Genomic DNA, 22,738 nt, shown 5'->3' with positions numbered 1-22,738 from the left:
TGCTGGGTAGTATATATTCTACTTTTTCAGTAGATTTGTTAGTTCCTTTCGTTTAGCAGTTGAATTTATTGTCCTAAAAATCAACAATCTTGGGGCGCCTGGGTGGCTCAGTTGGTTAAGCGACTGCCTTCGGCTCAGGTCATGATCCTGGAGTCCCGGATCGAGTCCCGCATCGGGCTCCCTGCTCAGCAGGGAGTCTGCTTCTCCCTCTGGCCTTCCTCCCTCTCATGCTCTCTGTCTCTAATTCTCTCTCTCTCAAATAAATAAATAAAATTAAAAAAAAAAAAAATTTTTAAAAATCAACAATCTTGCCCTGTCTTGGAGAACCAGAGTGTTCTGAGCTTTCCCAGATGTACATCCCGCTCCAAAATACAGTTCTGAGCCCCACGGCCAGTTGCCAGGGTCATAAGAGAAGGAAAAAAGGAAGGTCACATCAGGAGGTCAGTTTTAAAATTCTCTTACACTGCCCAAGAATGGAGGCGATTGTTGGTTTTCAAAGGCAGCCACTTTTTCAGAAGCAGCTGCGATCCCCCTGATTTGAGTTAGTTACCCTTGTGACCCCTTTTGATCCCCAACCAGGCTGTTGGTGTGACTGCAGTCAGATGGAGCCGCTCTCCTCCAGCAGTGGAGTTCTGACCAAATCAGAGGTTACGTTTAACCTCATCTTGAAATGTAGAAAGTGAACAATTAAATATTGAACTTTTCTATGTAAAACACCTTCTTGAATTTCAATCCTACTATGTCCTGCTGGTGCCATAATATGATCCTTGAATTTTTGGCACCATCTCATTTTTAGGCTGGAATGTTTGACAAATCCTGAGAAAAAGATATTATACAACAAGAAGAAATACATACATTAAAACAATGTAGATTTCAAAATCCCAGCACAGGGTAATATAAAGAAATGGGCCATCTTACAGAGCTTTAAATATGACAGTCCTTTTTTTCCCCTGTTATCTTTTGTGAATAAAAAAAATTTCAAGGCTTGTGAAGTTCATCAGTATTATCCCTTCTCCAACAAATTAAGTGCAACCTATGTATTTGATCCAAAGCAAGCTTAATCTGTAAGGATGAATTTATAACCAACTTTTAAAGATTTTTGAAAGCAGTACATGCTTCCATGTGATAGAAGAGCCTCCATTCATTGGATGAAGTGTATTCATCATTTCCTAGGTCTATAGTTGGGTTTTCTTCTCTACCTTGCCCCACTACTAGTCTCATAAAATAAGCCCAGTTTAGCCGACATCTGTACCCGCAGTCCATTTCTGAATTTGAGTCAAAGTGCAATAAGCCCCTTGATGAATGAATAAGTGATTAATAAATGAATGCATGAATATGACTATCTCCTAACCCTTTTACATTTTATTTATAATTAATGCAAGATTATTTTCATGCCCTGTTTATGACCTTATAATCTGACAACCAGTCTCAACTGGCTTACTCCTATAAGAGCAACTCTTAAATTCTTTTGAATGAGGGTTTACTACACTGATTTTTAAGTGTTTGTGTCTCAGCTCCCCATTGTGTGGCAATCACATTGTTGCTTACCAGGTCCACCAGTTTAGAAAGCAAGAATCCGTAAACCTTGTTAAAATCTGTTTATATCCATAATCAAACGTTTGATGAAAGATGAAATTGTGAAATTATCTGGATTTAATTGTCCACGTTCTTTTTTTTTTTTGTATTTATACGTATTTATACGTAAATGAGAATAGCCTATATCTAAAGATAAAATGAAAACTATTTCACCAGGTTTTTGGGAAATAACGCCATATTTGCAAAGTACATGGCATATGATAGGCATTGAATATATATATTCACTCTCTCTTGTTTTGAATTTATAGAAGTCTTTATGACTGTCATAGTTCCCAGATACTGTGTCCTCATCCCAACTATGAGATTGTAGTTATATATTTTAACCATTTTTATAGTTAAAATGAAGTATGGTCAAGGTCTGCTTGAAGTTGAAATTCATTAGAAGTACAGAATGGAAATGTAGTTAATTGGATTTTGACTTTCCAATATACTAGGTAGTGTCTTACCCATTAGATCAATGGCTTCCAGGTATAATAAATGGAAAAAGAAAGTCCAGGGGTGTCCTCAAGTGGAATTTTACCTAAGTAGACTCTCTCAGCTCTATTACGTACTTCCACACATTCTCTCTCAACCAAACCCTTTCCCCACTCCTGTAATAGAAATAGCTTCCAGGATCTGGAGGAAAGGGAGGGTGTATCTTCCAAGAAGGGACCACATTGAGCATGGCAGATGTGTTTCATTAGACTTCAACTTCAGTTGCTTTGTACCCTGCCCAAACAGCCATGCTGAGAATTCTGAGACATCCGGTTTCACTAGCAAAGGATATTCACATCAACTAGTGATGTCTGCCGCAGGATATGCAAAGAGGACAGTGTCATTACTCGTTCCGTGCATTGACCAAGCCTGTGTTTTGTCCTATTTTGTAGGCCTAACATTGTAGCTTGTCACACCAGTATTGCTTTTCCTAAGCAGCACTGGCAACCAGAATTTATTTTTTATTTATTTAATTTAAATTTTAGTTAACATATAGTGCAATATTGGTTTCAGGAGTAGAATTCAGTGATTCATCACTTACATACAACACCCAGTGCTCATCACAACAAGTGCCCTCTGAATACCCATCACACACCTAGCCCCCCCCCCCCCCCCCCCAGAAACCCCCATTTTGTTCTCTTTTGTTAATAGTCTCTTACGGCTTGTTTCCCTCTCTCCTTTTTTTCTTTTCCCCCTTCCCATATGTTCATCTGTTTCTTTCTTAAATTCCACATGAGTAAGATCATATGGTATTTGTCTTTCTCTGACTTACTTCACTTAGCATAAAACACTCTAACTCCATCCACATCATTGCAAATGGCAAGATTTCTCTTTTTTGATGGCTGAGTAATATTCCAGTGTGTGTATGTGTCTGCGCGCGCGTGTGTGTGTGCGTGCGTGTGTGTGTGTACCATATCTTAAATTCATACAGAATTTAATACAGGAAAACTTCAGATCAAAATTTAATCAACAAACCTGAGGTTTACCTTTTCTTTGAAGAATACTAAATGTTTTGAATCCTTTCCAGGAAACTGATAGAAGTATGACCTTAAAGAAATCTAGCAAAACAAACATGCCCTGAGTACATCTTATCCATCTACTTCGTTGCATCAAAACTTTAAATCTCCAGAATTCTCTTAGGTTAGGCAAGAAAGTGATTTGTATTTGATCTGCTCCATAAAGAATGGACAAAGCTGATTTCCTCTTTTGAAGAAGATTATTTTGAGTTTAATTTTATGCTTTTTAAATGCACTTCAGTATGAGCAGGTGAGAGTAGATACACTTCTCTCTGTATACTCCTCAAGACAAAAACTATAATAGGTACTATTTAAACTGTTCAATCTTTTCTTCACTTGTAAGCTAATTCTTTGATTAGTTCAGTGCTTTAAAATGTAGGTTTTATTATTATTCAGGTATGATGAGGCCAACAGATTAGGACTGGACTGCCATTGAAAGATATTTTGTTATTCACAGTTTCCACACGTAAAGAGCATGCTATGCCATGGGGGACTACAGGGGGGTCACCAGGTGCCTCCTGCAAGGGGTCAGAGAGGTGGCGGGGGAGTGGGCATGGGCAAGAGCTTTACCGTAGTTTCCACAGGAAGGAGTGGGTGAAACAGGGTAAGCACATTTAAGATCGGCTGGTTTGAATAATTGCAGCAAACTCTGCGGCCTAGGGGCTACTGTCCCCTAGTGTTTTGCTCTCTGGTTCTGGGGTGATAAGAGCAGGACAGTAGTGGCCCTGAGTGGGAGAGCCCAACAGAAGAGGTGGTGGGGATGTGGCTCCAGACTGATGAGCTTTCATATGAAAGGTGTGCCCAAAGGAGTCACTTACTCTCTTTAGGAATTGGCTAGCCCTGGGAAGGGCAGTCTTTCTGGGATCAGCAAGGCCCAGATGTCTATAGCCTCAGAATTACAGAAAATAAAAAGGCATAGTTAATATAGTCCATATACCAAACATTGTGCTGGGACATATAGCACACTTATTAACTTAGTGAATTAAGTTAAAAAGACCAGGTCTCTGCCCCAGAAGAAGTTACAGGATAGAGGGGCACATGAAGAACTGATCTCAGTAGAAGGTGGGAAGTTAAGTACATGGTAGTTATAAAGACAAGGTGCTGGGTCCACTGACACATTTAGGGACCCATCGTGGAATCCTTATAACCTTAGAAGCTCTATTATATTTAGTATATTTCATAGAAGAGAAGCCATTAGTTACTTGGATCTTTCATTGAAGAATTTTCTGTATCATTTCTGGAAATACTTTAAATGCAGTCCTAAATATAAAACCCTCCATTTCACCAAGAACCCTAGAATAGTGAAACTTTACAGCAATAAAGTCTCATGTCCTCATATATGTGAGGAACCTGAACCAGGAAGGCTAGCTGACTTTCCTAAAGTCACAGTTGAGCCTCTTTGCTTGGCCATTGCTAGCTCCAGTGTGCAAATGGTTCCAATCATAAATTAAACACACATTTATCTAAATATTGGCCAGGAACCATGCTGCCCTTTTTGTTGCTACAGGGAGTCTGCCATCTAAATATTTGCAGTTTTTCCCCCTCTCAAGTCACACCCTGTCTTACCACATTTTAACAACATAGAACTGGTCACTTGACAGGTACTTATATCAGGAACAATCTGACTTCCCTGAGAGTGTCAATGCAATACAAATGACTCATAGTAATTTGACGTATTGCTGAATTTGGACAAATTTCATCTTTTCTCTGCACTATGTTACAATCTGAGATGCTTTTTAAATTTTATTCATGGAGCTGGAGAACAAATGGCATGAGTGCTTAGAAAGCAAAAACCAGATCAGTCTAATGGTTTGTAAGCACCAACCATTTCACCATATGCAATTGTTAAAGACCGGCTGAACCACTTCAGAAGACAAAAATAGGTGTTAGGCTGTCACAAAAAATGCAGTTGTTTCCTTAATCTTTATTGCTCAGATTATATTTGTCTTAATTCATTTTTAGAAAACTGCAGATTCTATGATAAGACTGCTAGAAAAGCATACACATGACTGAACAAAATGTTGGTAGATGCTAAATTAGAATCTCATGGTCAAATAAGTTGAGTAAATACTAGATTAGACAGTGTTAAATTTCTTCTCTGCAGGACTTTCAGGGCCTTTAATAAGAAAATGTGAATTGCAAACATCAAGAAGTGAGACATATAACATCTTCCAAATCTATTCGTCCATAGATCCCTCGCTATTAGGTTTTTCATGGGAAACATATTCTGAAGTAACGAGCAGCAGGTTGTATTTTTAAAGCATCAAGGATACAATACACTGTGGATCAGTAAAAAAAAAAAAAAAAAAAGTTTAAAAGTTTTTTTCTGCAATGAAGAAGTCTATTTCCTAGGTGGGAAAATAAGGCATAGACACGGTAGGCCTCAAATAATGGTGTGAGGAAATAATACAGAAACTGTCATAAAGTGCTATGTGATCTAAGGTCAAATGAAAGATGTTAAGGGCGCCTGGGTGGCTCAGTTGGTTAAGCGACTGCCTTCGGCTCAGGTCATGATCCTGGAGTCCCGGGATCGAGTCCCGCATCGGGCTCCCTGCTCAGTGGGGGGTCTGCTTCTCCCTCTGACCCTCTTCCCTCTTGTGCTGTCTCTCATTCTCTCTCTCAAATAAATAAATAAAATCTTTAAAAAAAAATAAGTTAAAATTTGTTCAGTACAGAGGTAGGAGAAACAGAACATAATTTTACATGCACTTATGTGCAAGGGAGCAGAAGTACAAGACACATAAAATATGGTTGCTAGGTTAAAGAAGTGAATAACTTAGAGGGAGAGCCAGGACGCGGTGATGCAGGATGGTATGGTCCAAACCTCACAGACCTGAACTGCTTAACCTTTGTGTGCATGTGAGTCACCTGGAGGATCTGAACTGATTGAGTAGATTTGGGATGAGGATCAAGATTCTGCATTTCTGATAAACTCCCCAATGATGCCGATGCTGCTGGTCCAAGGATCACACTCTGAGGAGCAAGAAATTAGAGCAGGAGTTGGCAAACTTTTTCTATAAAGTGCAGATAGAAAATATTTTAGGATTTGTGGGCCATATACTCTGATGCAACTACCCACCTCTGTCACTATAATGCAGAAGCAGCTAGAGACAATATGTCAATGAGCATGGCAGGGTTCCAAAAAAAAAAAAACAAAACACTTGATAGATGCTGAAATTTGAACTTTTTGTAATTTCCATATCTCACAAATTCTTCTTCTTTTGACTTTTTTGCAAAAACTTAAAAATATGAAAACTGTTCTTGGCTCATGGGCCATATGAGAACAGATGATGGGGCTGCAAGCTGTGGGTTTGCTGACTCAGGAGTTAGAGGACAAGATGCCACACTCCCTTGGGTAGCTGACAGTGGTTTCCTTATGAAGCACATCTAACCAAAGCAAATTACTCTTGCCCTCTCTTAAACCTTCATTGTATTTTTCATGCTTAATTTTCCCTCCAAGTGTTGGTTTGTATCTTTTTCATGGAAGATAAAGACAGTCCTCAACTAGTTGCAGAGTTTACCAGACTTTATTCTATTACCTGTAATATGTAATGCAGTGCCTTCCACATAAAAGATGCCCAACAAGCATATGTTCAGTTGAATTTAATCTGTCGAAGGAGCCTTTAGCTTGGCTATAAGGAAGGGGCTTTAGTGAAGAGGGCAGGAGAAAATTCTAAGGAAGAGAAAGGATAGGCAAAGGAAGGTCAGCAAGTGCTACATGAGGACTAGGTAGGAAATAACAAATCCATGCAAATATTTAATAGAAACAGAGGATTAGTATAGGAAAATGATAAAATGGAAATAAAATCAGGGCCAGGTGTATGAATGGCTTCAATGACAGATCTAAAGTTTAGAGACTGATGTATGCGGGAAGAGCTTTAATCTGATACAGAATCGAGGAAGAATCTATAGTTCACTAGAGATGGCGAAATCCGTTAACTTAATCCAGTCAGTTCTCATGGGTGAAGATCTGGTCTGTGACTGTGTAAAGAGAACAGTAAAGAAGGAACTGGAAGATGACTCTAGGCTGAATGTTCTGTGCAGCTTTTTGAAGACAAAGGAAACAGGGCACCTGGGAGGCTCAGTCGGTTAAGCGTCTGCCTTTGGCTCAGGTCATGATCCCGGGGTTCTGGAATCGAGCCCCGCATTGGTCTCGTGCTCAATGGAGAGTCGGCTTCTCCTTTTCCCTCTGCCTCTCCCCCTGCTCCTCTCTCTCTCTCCCCCTCGCTCTCTCCCTCAAATAAATAAAATCTTAAAAAAGACAAAGGAAATTACAAAATGCTCCAGAGTCAAGAAATACTGCTCTTCTCAATCATCTCAGAAGTAGTAGGTGCTGTGTTGCAGAGGATGCTCTGTTGGCAAGGTGGCGGTGATAAATGTCTTTTAATTCCCAAAGTCTTCCCTGTTCTTCTATGAGTAACCCATATTTAATTTTTAATACAGTTTCTGGAGTTAATACCCAGAGTATTAGCAAACTGGTTTTATTTTCAGATTAAATATAGATAAATACCTAAACTATGCTACCTAAATACAGAAAAAACTTAGCCTTCGATGCCATATTTTTACAAAAGGATGCAAAGTCCAAAGAATTTTATAGAATATGAGACTGCGAGGAAATCTGAGTGCCGATCAAGAGGTAAATGGACAATATTGTCCCAGAGACCTCAGTGCTTTTGGTTGTAAGTGGCACATTCCTACATATTTCTTTAAAAATAAATCACATTTAGGGGAGGTTTTAGGGCAGCTTCATGTTTTTGTTTTTGTTTTTTTATAAAAATCCTGTTGAGAGTTTGAGGTGCTGGGGGAATAAGGCAAGTGTGAGAGAGAGCGTGCGTTAAAACGGTCTGGCAGCTTGCAGCCTCCTACACCGAGGACCTGGTTGTTTGGGAAAGGCAAAGTGCTGACCAACAAGAATGAATTACAGCACAACCTACGTCTCCCTACCTTGTGGAGGCCAGGCGTTCGGCTAGAAAGTTTTGTAAATACCAGAAATGTGGAAAGCATTAAATCTGTTATTGCTCAGCTGATCACAAGTCTTAGGGTCAACAAAAATATTGCTGCCTGTAATTTTTTAACATGATGACTCGTTCCCCCTTGATACATTAGATATTTTGAGCATAATGTTTATATTTCCTATTTTTCTTAAGGTCAGAATAATCAAGTTATAAGGGGCATCTATGATAATAAAACATTCTATAAGACACTTTGAATTTCTGTTCCTTTTGTTTTGTTAACTAAAATGGTCTTTCCAAGTTTGACAATATCCCTTATTTCAAGGTTGATAAAACATACAAGATGCTTTACAAAGAAAACCTGGGGGAATTGTCTAGTCATTAATTTCATGGTCTAAAATGTAGCATTTCCCTCAGTAACATTGACATAGATCTTTTTTTTTTTTTAATCAAATGGGCATCTTATTACAGGGCATTAGCCTTTTACTTCTGCTTTATTATTTTAAGCATCACCATTTCCTTTCTTTCTCTCCTGTCCTTTGACCTCCATTTGGCCTGCAGATGGTTCTGTGAGGGAAAAGAGCTCCACAGCACTCCTGATATTCAGATCCGCAGTGAGGGCGGGGACCTCCACACCCTGATCATAGCAGAGGCCTTTGAGGACGACACAGGTCGCTATACCTGCCTGGCTGCAAACCCCAGCGGCTCAGACACCACGTCTGCGGAGGTGTTCATTGAAGGTAAGGAGAGGCGCCTCTGACTTAAAGGGGTAGATACGGCCTGAGAGCTTGAGTCAAGCTTCACTGGGGAACATGCTTTTCCAACACAAACAACGTAATGGTGGTGTGACTCAAACCTCATATCTCCCGAAAATTTTATACGAATTGAACAGTTCTGACACTTGGGCATACATCAGCTATGTCTAAGGTCAACATTTGTTCCTTTTAATTGAAAACATTTCAGCTACATGAGCATGAATTTATTTAAAATGTAAAGTGTCTTATTTTTGGTTTCTCTAGTGAAGAGAGAATGGGAACAATACCATGTCTATCAGTCAGATAGAGTCTAACTATAGATGATTTAGGAAATCATTCATGGAAATGCTAAATGATCGAATATTTTTAAATGTTCTTATTTTTTTTCTGGAATTTTTCCTCTTTTGTTAAGATTCTGTCATTCCTCCTAAATGTACTTTGAACTTGGAATCACTAGGTAGAAAAAACCTCAAGAATCAGTGTTGTATTAAAAAGGGATAGGCAGAGAGTAGAATATTTCTTTTGTTTTTGACAAGACTCAGCCTGTGGGAAATTAGAAAACTTGATGTGAAAGTATATAGCTTTAAATTATTATTGCAGTTTGATCAATACCAATAATTTAAGTTGGAAATGTTTTAAGAGCCACAGTGCGCACATACTGTTTCTAAATCCATAAACTGATGAGTACTCTATTAATTGGTTGCTTTTCAAAGTAGTAGTTAAAATACAAAAAAAGATTAAAATCCTCGAGGTCTCCACTACCTTACTCTTCATCTTTTTATTTTTTTACTGTTTAATTCCACCAAATTTCTTTATTATTTAAGCTAAAAGCAAGATATGAATCATAATTCATAGCTCTTTCAAGAATTGACAAAAAATGTAGTTTTAGAGAAATTATTACCACTGACTGGAAGTATGAACCTTTATTTTTAATAAAAGGATCCTCTGCATTGTCTTTGAATGTAAACATCTGTAGCTCCTCAAGGGACTGTGTCCTGTTAATGAAAGCAAACGTTTTGTATAGAACAATAAGTAATACTTACATGACACTTATAAGTGTGCATATGCTCATGCATAATGATTTAAACTTCCATGTAAGCCTATGAGGTATTAATAGTATCTGCTTTCTATATGTGGGTAAACTGAGACCTAGAGAGGTTAAAGCAATTCTTTCAAAGTCACCCCAGGGATTTGAACCCAGGCAGTCTTGCTCCAAGGCGCATATTCTTAACCACTGTGTCATACATTTCAGAATGCTAAATGAATGACAAAAAGACTTTTAAAATTTAATAAGTTAGCAGGATTAGTCATGGGGTGGGGGGGCTGTTTTGCAAACTTCTTAAAGCAGTTTAGAATACAATGAAAGGAACTTAAACTTGCATAAGAAAACTGTTTGCTAATGATAATCAGATATGCCTCCGAAATCCAAGTTCAGATAGAGCCTCTTAAAATTAAATGCTTTATTTGCTTTCAGCATTGCTGGAAATGTGGTGAATTTTAGTGTGCATTGCTTTTATGCTACAGATGTTATGTGAAATCACATTCAATTTTTTTTTTATTTTTATTTTTTAAAGATTTTATTTATTTATTTGACAGAGAGGGACACAGGGAGAGAGGGAACACAAGCAGGGGGAGTGGGAGAGGGAGAAGCAGGCTTCCCGCCGAGGAGGGAGCCCGATGCGGGGCTCCATCCCAGGACCCTGGGATCCTGACCTGAGCCTAAGGCAGACGCTTAAGGACTGAGCCACCCAGGCACCCCTCACATTCAATTTAATAGGCTGCCAACTGATTTCAGCCTGTGTTTATTAAGGCCCTACTATGTGCCAGATAATAAAGACCCATTCCCTGGCATCTAGGAGTTCCCAGTCTAACAGCAGAGATGGACACATAGAAAACAAACAAACAAACAATGTAAGTGATGTTATAATAAGTGATAGAAATATAGAAAGTGTTACAAGGATACAAATTAACTTAAAAGGTTAACTAGAATATATATATATGAGATACACCTACTTTTATGTAATAAAAGAAAATATTTCTCTACCTCCTGTGAAACCAGTTTCGGTATCTAACTCTGGTAGACCTAAAACATTCACACCAGGTTTTTAATTTTATTTCAATAAATCTGTATCGAAGTTCCTGAACTACCAGTCCTCTTCTGCCTTTGAAATCCTCCAGATGAGATATCAGCAGGCAAAAAGTAATCACTGGTTCTTGGGACGACTGGGTGGCTCAGTCGCTGAAGTGCCTGACTCTTGATTTAGGCTCAGGTCATGATCTTGGGGTTCTGGGATTGAGCCCCATGTTAGGCTCTGTGCTCAGTGGGGAGTCTGCTTGGGGATTCTCTCTCTCTCCCTCTCCCCTAGTTGGTGCTCTCATGTACTCTCTAAAATAAATAAATCTTTTTTTTTTTTTAATCACTGGTTCTATATACCATGCACATTTCATGCCAGAACCTCAACAAAGATAATGAATTTTTTCCAGTGTACAGTTTTCCACGTGATAACACTGGATTTACTTCGATAGCCAGCCAGCCTTGGGGTATCTGTGAGTTCAGATAGATTGTGGAGAATGAGGGAACTGGGCAGAGTAAGAATAACCATTAAGAGTCAGTCTCTTATATTTTATTAAATCTTACTGTTAATATTCTATACACATATTAAAAAAAAAAAGTCTCCTAGGGTGCCTGGATGGCTCAATCAGTTAAGAGTCTGCCTTCTGCTCAGGGTCCTGTGATTGAGCCCCACTTTGGGCTCCCTGCTTAGCGGGGAGCCTGCTTCTCCCTCTCCCTCTGCCTCTCCCTGCCACTCGTGTTCTTGCTCACTCTGCTGTCTCTCTCAAATCAATCAATCAATCAATCAATCAATCTTTAAAAGAGTCTCCTAAGCCTGATATAAGGTGCTTTAGAAAACTGGCTCATTAGCCTTGTGAAGTATGGATCATAATTAAACAAACAAACAAACAGATTTTAGTGTATTTTTACCCAAAGAACAATTACAATTACATGTAATGGGAGAGAATTTCATGAATTCTTAGGCTCATGTTATAATCAAAAGTAAGAAATTTTTATTTTTACTTATTTTTTTTAGAGTGTGCGTGCTGGGGGTGGGGTGGGGAGGGGGTGCAGGGAGGAGTAGCAGAGGCAGAGGGAGAGAGATTCTACGCTCAGTGCAGAGCCTGACACAGGGCTCAATCTCACGACCCTGAGATCATGACCTGAGCCGAAATCAAGAGTCAGACACTTAACTGACTGAGCCACCCAGGTGCCCCAAGAAATTTTTATATTTTATTTTTTATATTTTTTATATTTTATATTTTTATATTACTCATTCCAGGACTGAATTAGACTCAAACATACCGCTACTGAATTGTATCCTAAACCATGTTGCTGTTATTGTGTCAGCATGCAGTCATTTGTGGGGTCTGTCGAGAGTAGGAAGTTTTTTATAGAACTTCAAAATCTCAACAAAACCTTAGCTAAAAAGTTAACCTGCTGGTTGAAAACTAAATTTCACTGTCTTACACATCAAGTTTTAGAAGGATACAAAATAAATTATAGCTTAAGAACAATAGCCAATGTTTATTTAGCATTAACCAGGAGCCAAGTACTGTTCTTGATTTTTGCATGGATTATCTCATTTAATCCTTACAAAAATCACCTCCATTTTCTGGTTGAGGAATCAGAAACTCACAGAGGCTAGGTAATGTCCATGATATCTCTCACACACAGCTGGGATTCAAGGATTGAAAGCCAGGTAGTCTGACTCCTGAGTCTGCCCTCTTAACCACAGAGTAAAATGCACATGATCTCATTAAGATGGGGGCAGCTAGGAACCTGTGTGTTCAAGGAGCAGAAGGAAGTCCAGGAAGGTAGTGGCTTGGAGAGTTCGGCTATGGCCAGCACACGTGCAACATAGAGCCCTGTGGTCACTGTTAGCAGTTTGGTCTTTATGCTAAATAGAATCACTAATTATGGAGAGTTTAAACTGAAAGGTCACATTATCTGATCTCTATTTTTTTTACGTTTTTTTTATTAACATATAATGTATTGTTTCAGGGGTACAGGTCTGTGATTCATCAGTCTTACATAATTCACAACACTCACCATAGCACATACCCTCCCCAATGTCCATCATCCAGACACCCCATCCCTCCCAACCCCCCCCACTCCAGCAACTCTCGTTTGTTTCCTGAGATTAAGAGTCTCTTATGGTTTGTCTCCCTCTTGGGTTTCATCTTGTTTCATTTTGCCCTCCCTTCCCCTATGATCCTCTGTCTTGTTTCTCAAATTCCTCATATCAGTGAGATCGTATGATACTTGTCTTTCTCTGATTGACTTACTTTGCTTAGCATAATACCCTCTAGTCCCATCCACTCCTTTGCAAATGGCAAGATTTCATTTTTTGATGGCTGCATAATGTTCCATTGTAAATATATACCACATCTTCTTTATCCAGTCATCTGTTGATGGACATCTAGGCTCTTTCCATAGTTTGGCTATTGTGGACATTGCTGCTATAAACATTGGGGTGCACGTGCCCTTTCAGATCACTGCATTTGTATATTTGGGGTAAATACCCAGTAGTGCAATTGCTGGGTCGTATGGTAGCTCTATTTTCAACTTTTTGAGGAACCTCCATACTGTTTTCCAGGGTGGCTTCACCAGCTTGCATTCCCACCATCAGTGTAGGAGAGGTCCCCTTTCTCTGCATCCTCGCCAACATCTGTCGTTTCCTGACTTGTTAATTTTAGCCATTCTGACTGGTGTGAGGTGGTATCTCATGGAGGTTTTGATTTGGATTTCCCTGATGCTGAGTGATGTTGAGCACTTTTTCATGTGTCTGTTGGCCATTTGGATGTCTTCTTTGCAGAAATGTCTGTTCATGTTTTCTGCCCATTTCTTGATTGGATTCTTTGTTCTTTGGGTGTTGAGTTTGGTAAGTTCTTTATAGATTTTGGATACTAGCCCTTTATCTGATATGTCATTTGCAAATATTTTCTCCCATTCTGTCGGTTGTCTTTTGATTTTGTTGACTGTTTCTTTTGCTGTGCAGAAACTTTTTATCTTGATGAGGTCCCAGTAGTTCATTTTTGCCCTTGCTTCCCTTGTCTTTGGCAATGTTTCTAGGAAGAAGTTGCTGCAGCTGAGGTCGAAGAGGTTGATGCCTGTGTTCTCCTTTAGGATTTTGATGGATTCCTGTCTCACATTTAGGTCTTTCAACCATTTGGAGTCTATTTTTGTGTGTGGTGTAAGGAAATGGTCCAGTTTCATTCTTCTGCATGTGGCTATCCAATTTTCCCAACACCATTTGTTGAATAGGCTGTCTTTTTTCCACTGGACATTCTTTCCTGCTTTGTCGAAGATTAGTTAACCATAGAGCTGAGGGTCCATTTCTGGGCTCTCTATTCTGTTCCATTGATCTATGGGTCTGTTTTTGTGCCAGTACCATACTGTCTTGATGATGACAGCTTTGTAATAGAGCTTGAAGTCTGGAATTGTGATGCCGCCAGCTTTGCTTTTCTTTTTCAACATTCCTCTGGCTCTTCGGGGTCTTTTCTGATTCCATACAAATTTTAGGATTATTTGTTAACATTTCTTTGAAAAAAGTTGATGGTATTTTGTTGCTCTGGCATATCATCTGAGACCAGCTAGAAGCCTTTTGCAGGAGTATGGAGGAGAAGCAATGGGACTTCAGGAGAATAGGCATAATGGAGAGGGAGAGTCAGACTCGAGTTGTGAATTCAGAGGTAGGCTCCAGAAGCCATGCGGTGGACTAGATGTGGGGGTGATGGGGTGAAAGGGATCAGGGACAACTCTGTGGACTTCAGCTTTACCATTTGTGTGTACTGTGTTGCCAGTCTCTGAAAGGGGGAGGACCGGCGAGGAACAGGATTAGGGCCAGAGGGGAAGTAAGGGCTTCGTTTTGAACATGCCAAGTTTGAAATCCCTATCTATCTATCTATCTATCTATCTATCTATCTATCTATCTATCTATCTATTTATTTATTTTATTTATTTATTTTTTAAAGATTTTATTTATTTATTTGACAGAGACAGAGATAGCGAGAGCAGGAACACAAGCAGGGGGAACGGGAGAAGGAGAAGCAGGCTTCTTGCCAAGCAGGGAGCCCGATGTGGGACTCGATCCCAGGATCCTGGGATCATGACCTGAGCTGACGGCAGACACTTAACGACTGAGCCACCCAGGCGCCCTGAAATCCCTATTTAGATAAGTCAGTAAGTAGACATAAGAATATTGTCTAGCGCACAGGATGAGAAAAATATTTTTGGGAGCATCAGGATGTGGGTGGTACCGAAAGCTCTGGGACTAGGCATATTATTGGTCAGACCAATGAGGGAGAAAGATGTGATGGGGAAGAGTAAGGGGACTGAGTCTGAGCTGGGGATAATCCTTCCTGCATGTTGAACTTCCCAAGAGGAGGAGATGCCAGCAAACGAGAGGAAGAAGAAGAAGCCCCTGGGATGGGAGACAACCAGTCAGAGCAGCGTAGGAGGGGGCAGGAGACAGTGTTTCAGGAAGGCGGGTGAGGCGAGCTCTGTCCACTGTTGCCTCAGAGTCCAGTCAGATGAGGACAGGGAGGAAACCACTGGGATTAGCAACTGTGGGTGTTGTTGGTGATTTTAACAAGAAGGGTTTGGGGAATCTGGAGAGCACCAACAATCACATGGAATGAGTTGAGAAAAGTTTGCAAAATATGGGAGGAGAAGCAACAAATAGTAGATGGTGTTGGGGAAGTTTTGTTCAGCCACCAGCAGAGATATGGGCCTGTATCTGGGAAGGAGGGTGGGGTCAAGAAAGATGGTATTTTTGCACTTTGTTTGCTTGTTTTCATACCAGAAGTACTAGAATATGTTTCTTTGCTAATGGAAATAATCCTTCTAGATCATGTAGAAGGGAGGGAGAGTAAGAATGAGACCAAAGTCTTGGAAAAGGAGAAAGGGGATGGAATCTGGCCCGCATGTGTGCTAGATGGAGAGGCGGTTACCCTCCAGGACTAGATGGCAAAGAGATAATCCTAAATTCATGATAGAAATAGGAAAGGTAAATGTAAGCATGTGAAATAAATACAGACATCTCAAGTTTCCACCACTGCCACCTTTTCCTGATTGTAAAATGGATTGTAAATTGGATTATTACCGCTTTAGGAGCTCCCAAGAGGGCAGGGCAGGATGATGATCCTGAAATATGGGATGAAGGAAGTGGGATTAAACCTGACCTTGTAGGAATCGGATGGAGAGGCGGACAGGGCAGCATGAAAAATGTGGAGAAGGGGCAGGAATACTTGAGCATGATTCACGTTGGCAGACCCTGTGCGACATTTATTTGTAGGTTCTCAGTGCTTTGAATAATCAGATAAAATATGTGCCCCTTTTAAGGGACATTTTGAAGCATGCGGAGATGTTGTAGAGCACCCCACCCGGGGAAAGCCCCTCTGAGTATATAATACTACGAGAAGCTCAAGGAGTCTAGACACAGCTTTGGGCATTCCTCACCTCATTTATTTTTAAATAACTTTTATAATATTTTCTGGCTAGCTTAGTTCTTAGCTCCATGACCCTGAATAGCTATTCAGCGGCTCTGTGCTTCGTTTTCTCCATCTCTGCATGGAGAAAATTAGATTATGGTAAGGATTGAGAGCAGTTCCTGACACACAGTGTGAGCTATGATTGCTGTTATAAAAATAGCACATTTTTTTATTTTTAGAAACTTAGAGCATACAGATAGAAGGAAGGTATAAAAATCATGTGTAATGCCACAACTCTGTGAAGGTTACTCTTAATATTTTGATCTTTGCAGTCTTTATCCTGTGTGTGTACGTTTTACTCTGCATACTCTTGTACCTTATTTTAAGTTTAACGTGTCACAACTACCCATGTCATTAATTTTTTTCTTTTTGAGGGAGCAAGTGCAGGGACGGGGGCAGGCGGAAAGAGAGGGAGAAAGAGAATCCCAAGCAGACTCCATGCCTAGTGCGGAGCCCCACTCAGACCTCAGTCCCACAACCCCAAGATCATGACCCAAGCAGAAACCAAGAGTCAGATGCTTAACTGACTGAGCCACCCAGGTGCCCCGTGTTAAACATTCTTTAAAACTCATTTTAGTGTCTTTATAGTCATTCATCATTTATAAAATTTTAAATCATTGGCATTGCTTTATTAGTCTCATTGGAGTCTTAAATGGTTATTGCTGCACTGGTGGTTATAGCAACTGAGAGAGAAGGGAGGGAGAGGATGAGTAGCTCGAATGGGGGCAGAGTGTATTTGCCCCTTAAATTTTGAAAAGCAAAGTATGCGCAAAGGATGAATGCCATAAAGTCCCTCAAGGTCTCCATTACCTATTTAATATATACATATATTTTTAAATGGTTGATACTTGCTCTCCTGAAGACTTCCTATTTCTCAAAGTTGAAGCTGTATGACTTATTTCCAGCTTGCTTGCACTCAGAAATATGCCTTTTTTCCCCTTTTATTAAGGAAGATACCAGATTGACAAAAATAATTAAAGCATAGTGTTTTTATGAGTGCAAGGGAAATGGGCATTTTGATGTATGGCTATTTTATACCCTTTCCTGGGGAAGTATTTTTTTTTTTAAGGTTTTATTTATTTATTTGGCAGAGAGAAACACAGCGAGAGAGGGAACACAAGCAGGGGGAGCGGGAGAGGGAGAAGCAGGCTTCCCCACGGAGCAGGGAGCCCGACGCGGGGCTCGATCCCGGGACTCCAGGATCATGACCTGAGCCGAAGGCAGTCGCTTAACCAACTGAGCCACCCAGGCGCCCTAAAGATTTTATTTATTTGACAGAGAGGGAACACAAGCGGGGGGAGCGGGAGAGGGAGAAGCAGGCTTCCCGCGGATCGGGGAGCCCGATGCGGGGCTCCATCCCAGGACCCCGGGATCATGACCCGAGCCGAAGGCAGACGCTTAACGACTGAGCCACCCAGGCGCCCCTGGGGAATTTAGAGATGGAAATACTATATCCACTCCTAGTGGAATGGTGAGATTATGGTAAAGCTGCACATATGTGTTTGAAGCAGCCATTAGAAAATTATTAAGTACATGTCTGATGTCATGGAAAGGCATTTCACAATGTATTGAGTGAGTAGGGGGAAAAGGCAATAATTTAACAATAGGCATAGCATCATCTTCTTAAAATATATTATTTATATAGGTACACAGGGATAAACTTTAGAAGGATATGCTCCAAAGTATCTTAGTGGTGGTATTCCAAATGATTTTTTTTCTTTAATTTTTGCTATTGAACATTTTCTGGGTCTTTTCCTACGAGGAAGTATTAAATGGGGTACGTATTTTAAATGAAAAGGGCACGCGCGCCTTTTAAAGGCAAGACAGCAGGCACATTTTTGTGACATTTCCACTGGCACTGAATTTCCAGAAAAGCACAGAGATCATGGGCATTTGATTCCTTCACTGTGTGTGGGGAGCGATATAGAAATAGCATTAGACAAACAGATAGATGGATAGTAATTGCAGGTTCTGGATCATATCCCTCCAGACTGGAGCCTCCATCAAAAACTGAAAGTGATGTTTTGATAATACAAAAATGGTAACCAGAGACAGGAATGTCCTTTCCTGACCAGCAGGTGCAGAGCAGATGACCAAAGGGAGGAGACAGAAGGAGAGAGGGAGGGGAGAGTCAGTCTTGAGTGGGGAGGGAGCTTGCTGGCACAGATAGGGAGATTTGATCTCCCACCGTCTGCAAGAGCTGCTCTGACACCTGAGACAGAAGGTGACATTGAGATTTACAAGGGTTGGACAGGTGTGCAAAAACTAGCCAATGTATTCTTATCCAGGGGTTACAAACCTTTTTTGGCCCTTTACCTTTCTCTAAAAACCAGCTGGAAAAAAATTGGGAAAAAAGAATTTTCAAAAAAAGGAAAATTCTAACTAGATAATCAGAGGGGATTTTATCTTTAAGAGTTAAAATGTTTGGCATCAGGGGCGCCTGGGTGGCTCAGTCATTAAGGGTCTGCCTTCGGCTCAGGTCATGATCCTGGGGTCCTGGGATCGAGCCCTGCAATGGGCTCCCTGCTCAGCAGGGAGCCTGCTTCTCCCTCTCCCACTCCCCCTGTTTGTGTTCCCTCTCTCGCGCTCTCTCTCTCTCTGTCAAATAAATAAATAAATAATCTTAAAAAAAAAATACAAATAAAATGTTTGGCATCAGATGAAAGACAGCTATTTGTCTCCCCAATTTCTGGCCACTTTGAGAGCATCTGTGATAACTTCAATAGGACTTTTGCTCCCCCTCCCTTTCTCTTTAATGCTCCTGTGATTCCAGTAAAACTGATCTGTCTCAAGTTACCCATGATTTTCTGGTAACTGAGTCTACTGATTCTTCCTCCTATTTCCCCTGCTCACGTCCCATACCTCCTCATCACGGTTAAAACTTTCTCCGTCTCTATCACCTATTTTTGATGGTTTGCTGGTTCTGCTGCTCTTTTGTTTTGCTACTCCCCCAGTTCATCCTGCATGGTTAATTTTCCCACCCACCACTCTGGATGCCTAGACAGAAAGTCCAAGCACTTTGGCCCTTGTATTCCGCATCCCACTGTACATTTCTCGACTTGCCTCCCACTGCTGTCCCCCAGCATGCTGCTCTTTTGTGGTTGCTCAGTTCACTTTCTGTCCCCAACCAAGCATTTGCAGTTCCCAAGGTTCCATTCATTCATCCTGCCACCAGTTGAAGGCCTGCCATTAGCAAGGCATGAAGCCGAGGCCTCGGAGGAATAGACATCCACAGCACATGAAGGTCATACCACATGGGGGATGTCACAGACCACAAGTTCAAAAATCCTCTCCCCACGGCTTTCTAGTTATGTGACCTTATGCAAATTACTTAATCTCTTGGTTCCTCAATTTTCTAATGTGTAATTGGACATAATTCACCTCTTAGGTGAGTTATTATAATAATTAAATGTTACACAGTGCCTAGCAGATTCCCAGGCTAAATAGTAAGTACTCAAAAATTGGTAGTTCCCTTCCTAACCCCACCTCAATTTTTCCAAAAACTTAGTTTTCTAGCAGATACGATGTTTTAAGTGACCTGAGTAGTATAAGCGAGAACATGGGGAGTTCAGAGAAGACAGAGCACAGAAAACACTAATAGGCTGATCATATCTAGAAGACTAGGTAAGAGTTTCCTACGAGAGTGAATAATATAACTAAATGTACAAACATGGGAAAAGACCAAGAAAGGAAAGCCCCCACCTCCTTTGGGTCTTTACTCAAAGTCCCCAACTTGATGGAGCCTTCCTTGCCACCCCACTTCACATTGCATCCCACACAATGCCCATCCTTCCCTATACCCCTACTCTGATTTGCTTTCCCATTTCACTCACCGCCATGTCATGTGTTTATTTAGTCTGTGGTCTGTGTCTTCAAAAGAATGTAAACTCCACGGGGACAGGGGTGTGTGGGGTGTATGTGTATATTTCTTCACTGCTGCATTCCCATTACCTAGTGGAATGTACACCAGTGAGTATGTTCAACTCTCTGGCTTGGGGTTATAGGACATGGAAGTTCTGGCTGATAGAACTAGAAAATCTGGTTGGAAATCATGAAAGCCACTAAATAGCAGGGGTTTAGGTTTTTAAATTTACTGAGTTGAAATTCCTTATCTTAGGTTTTTTTTTGTTTTTTTTTTTAAACAGGAAGGGTGAGCTATAGTAAAAAATGACATCGGTTGAAGATTGACAGAGAGACAGAGGAAGACAAGATAAGAATCTATTTTGGTGGTCTAGGAACTAACTGAAGAAAGCCTATACTAAGCGGTAGTTAGAGAAGTAAATACGAAGGGACAGCAGACATTCCAGCAGAGTTACCTAAACCTGACTCTTAAAACATTAATAAAGGACAGGAGAAATAGAGTCATGGAACGGAACACTGGGCAGCCATCCAAGAAATTGAGGAAATGCATATATTCTAAATGTATTTATAAGCACCAATAATTGCAAAGATATTTTGCAATTTATTGCATTTATTGCATTTATTGCAATAATTTATTGCAATATTGCATTTATTGCAAAGATATCACACATATAGTGTGATTCTACTTGTAGAGATATGTACATAAATACATGTATGTTAATACATTAAACTTATCTGACATATAGATACCAGACTATTAACACGTGCAGAATGGCATTAAGGAAGGTACCCACTGGTCTTTAGTATTATGTCACATAATTCTATGCCGTTTGGTTACTTTTCTGTAAGCATGTATTATTTTATATTAAAGTGTCTTTAAATAATTTAACTCATTTTAAATACGTCTCATAAAAGAAATGTCAAGAGTATACTTCTAATCATCACAATTATTTTAAATCTATCACAGTTTGCATTTTGACTAAAAACCTGATAAGGTGACCCTTAATTCAAAAACCGTAATGAAGCAAATGAATTTGGGAAAGCATGATCCAAAATCAGAGACCTTCTTATTCAAGAATGAAGCCACTATTTTGTTCTAATTTATCAGAGTCAGAAAGCATCTCCTAATTAATGAGTAATGAAGTCATTAATAATCCACACAATGTAATCTCCTGGGAAAGGGTTAAAGTTTAAAATCATGAATGCTTTGCACACAGACACACACACACATTTATTTCATAGTTTATAAGCCATTTAAAAATATGGTTATGATGACCAAAGTGATAAAAATGAAACTAATAGTAAATCTGGCATTAAAACCATATTGCTTTGAAGAAAGCTTTTTATAGAAGATCTTTCTTTAAGTAGTTTTATGAAAAATAACAGTTCAAGTAAAAATGGTCTGAACCATTCCCTATTTCAGCATAAGACTTCGTATGTGATTATTTTAAAATGAGAAATATTACTCCTTGAAGCAGTTATAGATACTACTCAGATCTTAAATTTATCATTATTTTTCACTCACTCAGGTGCCAGTTCGACAGATTCTGAGAGTGAAAATTTAGCTTTCAAATCAAACCCTGGAGCCATGCCACAGTAAGTGCCTATGATCCCATCAATTATCTGTACAACAAAGAATGTGGACAGAATCACTGGGGTAAGAAGCAGTGCGCCTTGTGCTGCGAAGGAAGAGGTCAGCTGATGTCAGTCAAAGATCCAATATTTGAATGTGGAACACAATTTCTAACTTAGGAATTTAGACTTTGAAGTCTGTACTTCATCATTGAGATGCCAAAATCACACCGTAGACAATCTTAAGTTTCAAGGACAACTAACTGGTTATAAATATATGAAAACAACAGCAACATTGAGAGGAAATTAGTTAAACCATTACCAAAATGTAAATGAGGACGAATCTATTTATACAAATTGGAAAGTGTGCAATTAGCCCAGAAATACTTGAATAAAGACTATTACTAGTTAGGTCTTATCATGAAAATTGTAAAATTTAGTTCTTCTTACAAAGACAAATGGGTTATTTTCCAAAATAATTATTATGTAAATTGATGATAATAATTAAATTTTTGCAAAAATAAAATTAAACCTACCAGAATTTTGTAGAAAACTCCATGAGTGTTGAGACTGTGCTAATAAATTCCTTTGATCTGCTAGCAGATACATAACAATTATATCTATTCAGCATCAAATAATCCCTGAGTATTAATGCTAAAGGAACCTTGTGAGATCATTTACTCTGCCACTCCTGATTTCAGATAAGGATCTTAACTCGCTTGAGATTGCACAGCCAGCCTCTTAGCAAAATTGGGCCTAGAAACCAACTCTTCTTAACCTTTTTCTACACCTCACTAACTTTTATGCAGTAAGAAAAGACAAAAATGCCAAGACATTCTCAACAAAATTAGAAACCAGAACAAAGAACAGCTGCTAAACTTAAAATAGACCACTAAAACTTTGAATTAAATACAGAACCCTAACCCTAAAGATTTCAAGTATCTGCTTATTGCTACAGATTGGG

General features: G+C 39.7%; 1 protein-coding gene across 5 annotated transcripts in view; it reads left to right on the top strand.

The window, feature by feature from the left end:
• PALLD (palladin, cytoskeletal associated protein) overlaps window positions 1–22,738 on the top strand; it is a 428,477-nt gene that overhangs the window by 173,229 nt on the left and 232,510 nt on the right. For all 5 annotated transcript variants that reach the window (XM_035022736.1, XM_035022734.1, XM_035022732.1 and 2 more), the window contains exons 3-4: window positions 8,600–8,778; window positions 21,732–21,798. In XM_035022736.1, the coding sequence (XP_034878627.1) occupies window positions 8,600–8,778; window positions 21,732–21,798 (246 nt within the window). The remainder of the gene's footprint in view (window positions 1–8,599; window positions 8,779–21,731; window positions 21,799–22,738) is intronic.

The sequence above is a fragment of the Mirounga leonina genome, unplaced genomic scaffold (assembly GCF_011800145.1).
Source record: "Mirounga leonina isolate KUSES-001 unplaced genomic scaffold, KU_Mleo_1.0 Mir_176, whole genome shotgun sequence".
NCBI lineage: Eukaryota > Metazoa > Chordata > Mammalia > Carnivora > Phocidae > Mirounga > Mirounga leonina.
This window is presented reverse-complemented; position numbering and strand designations above follow the sequence as displayed.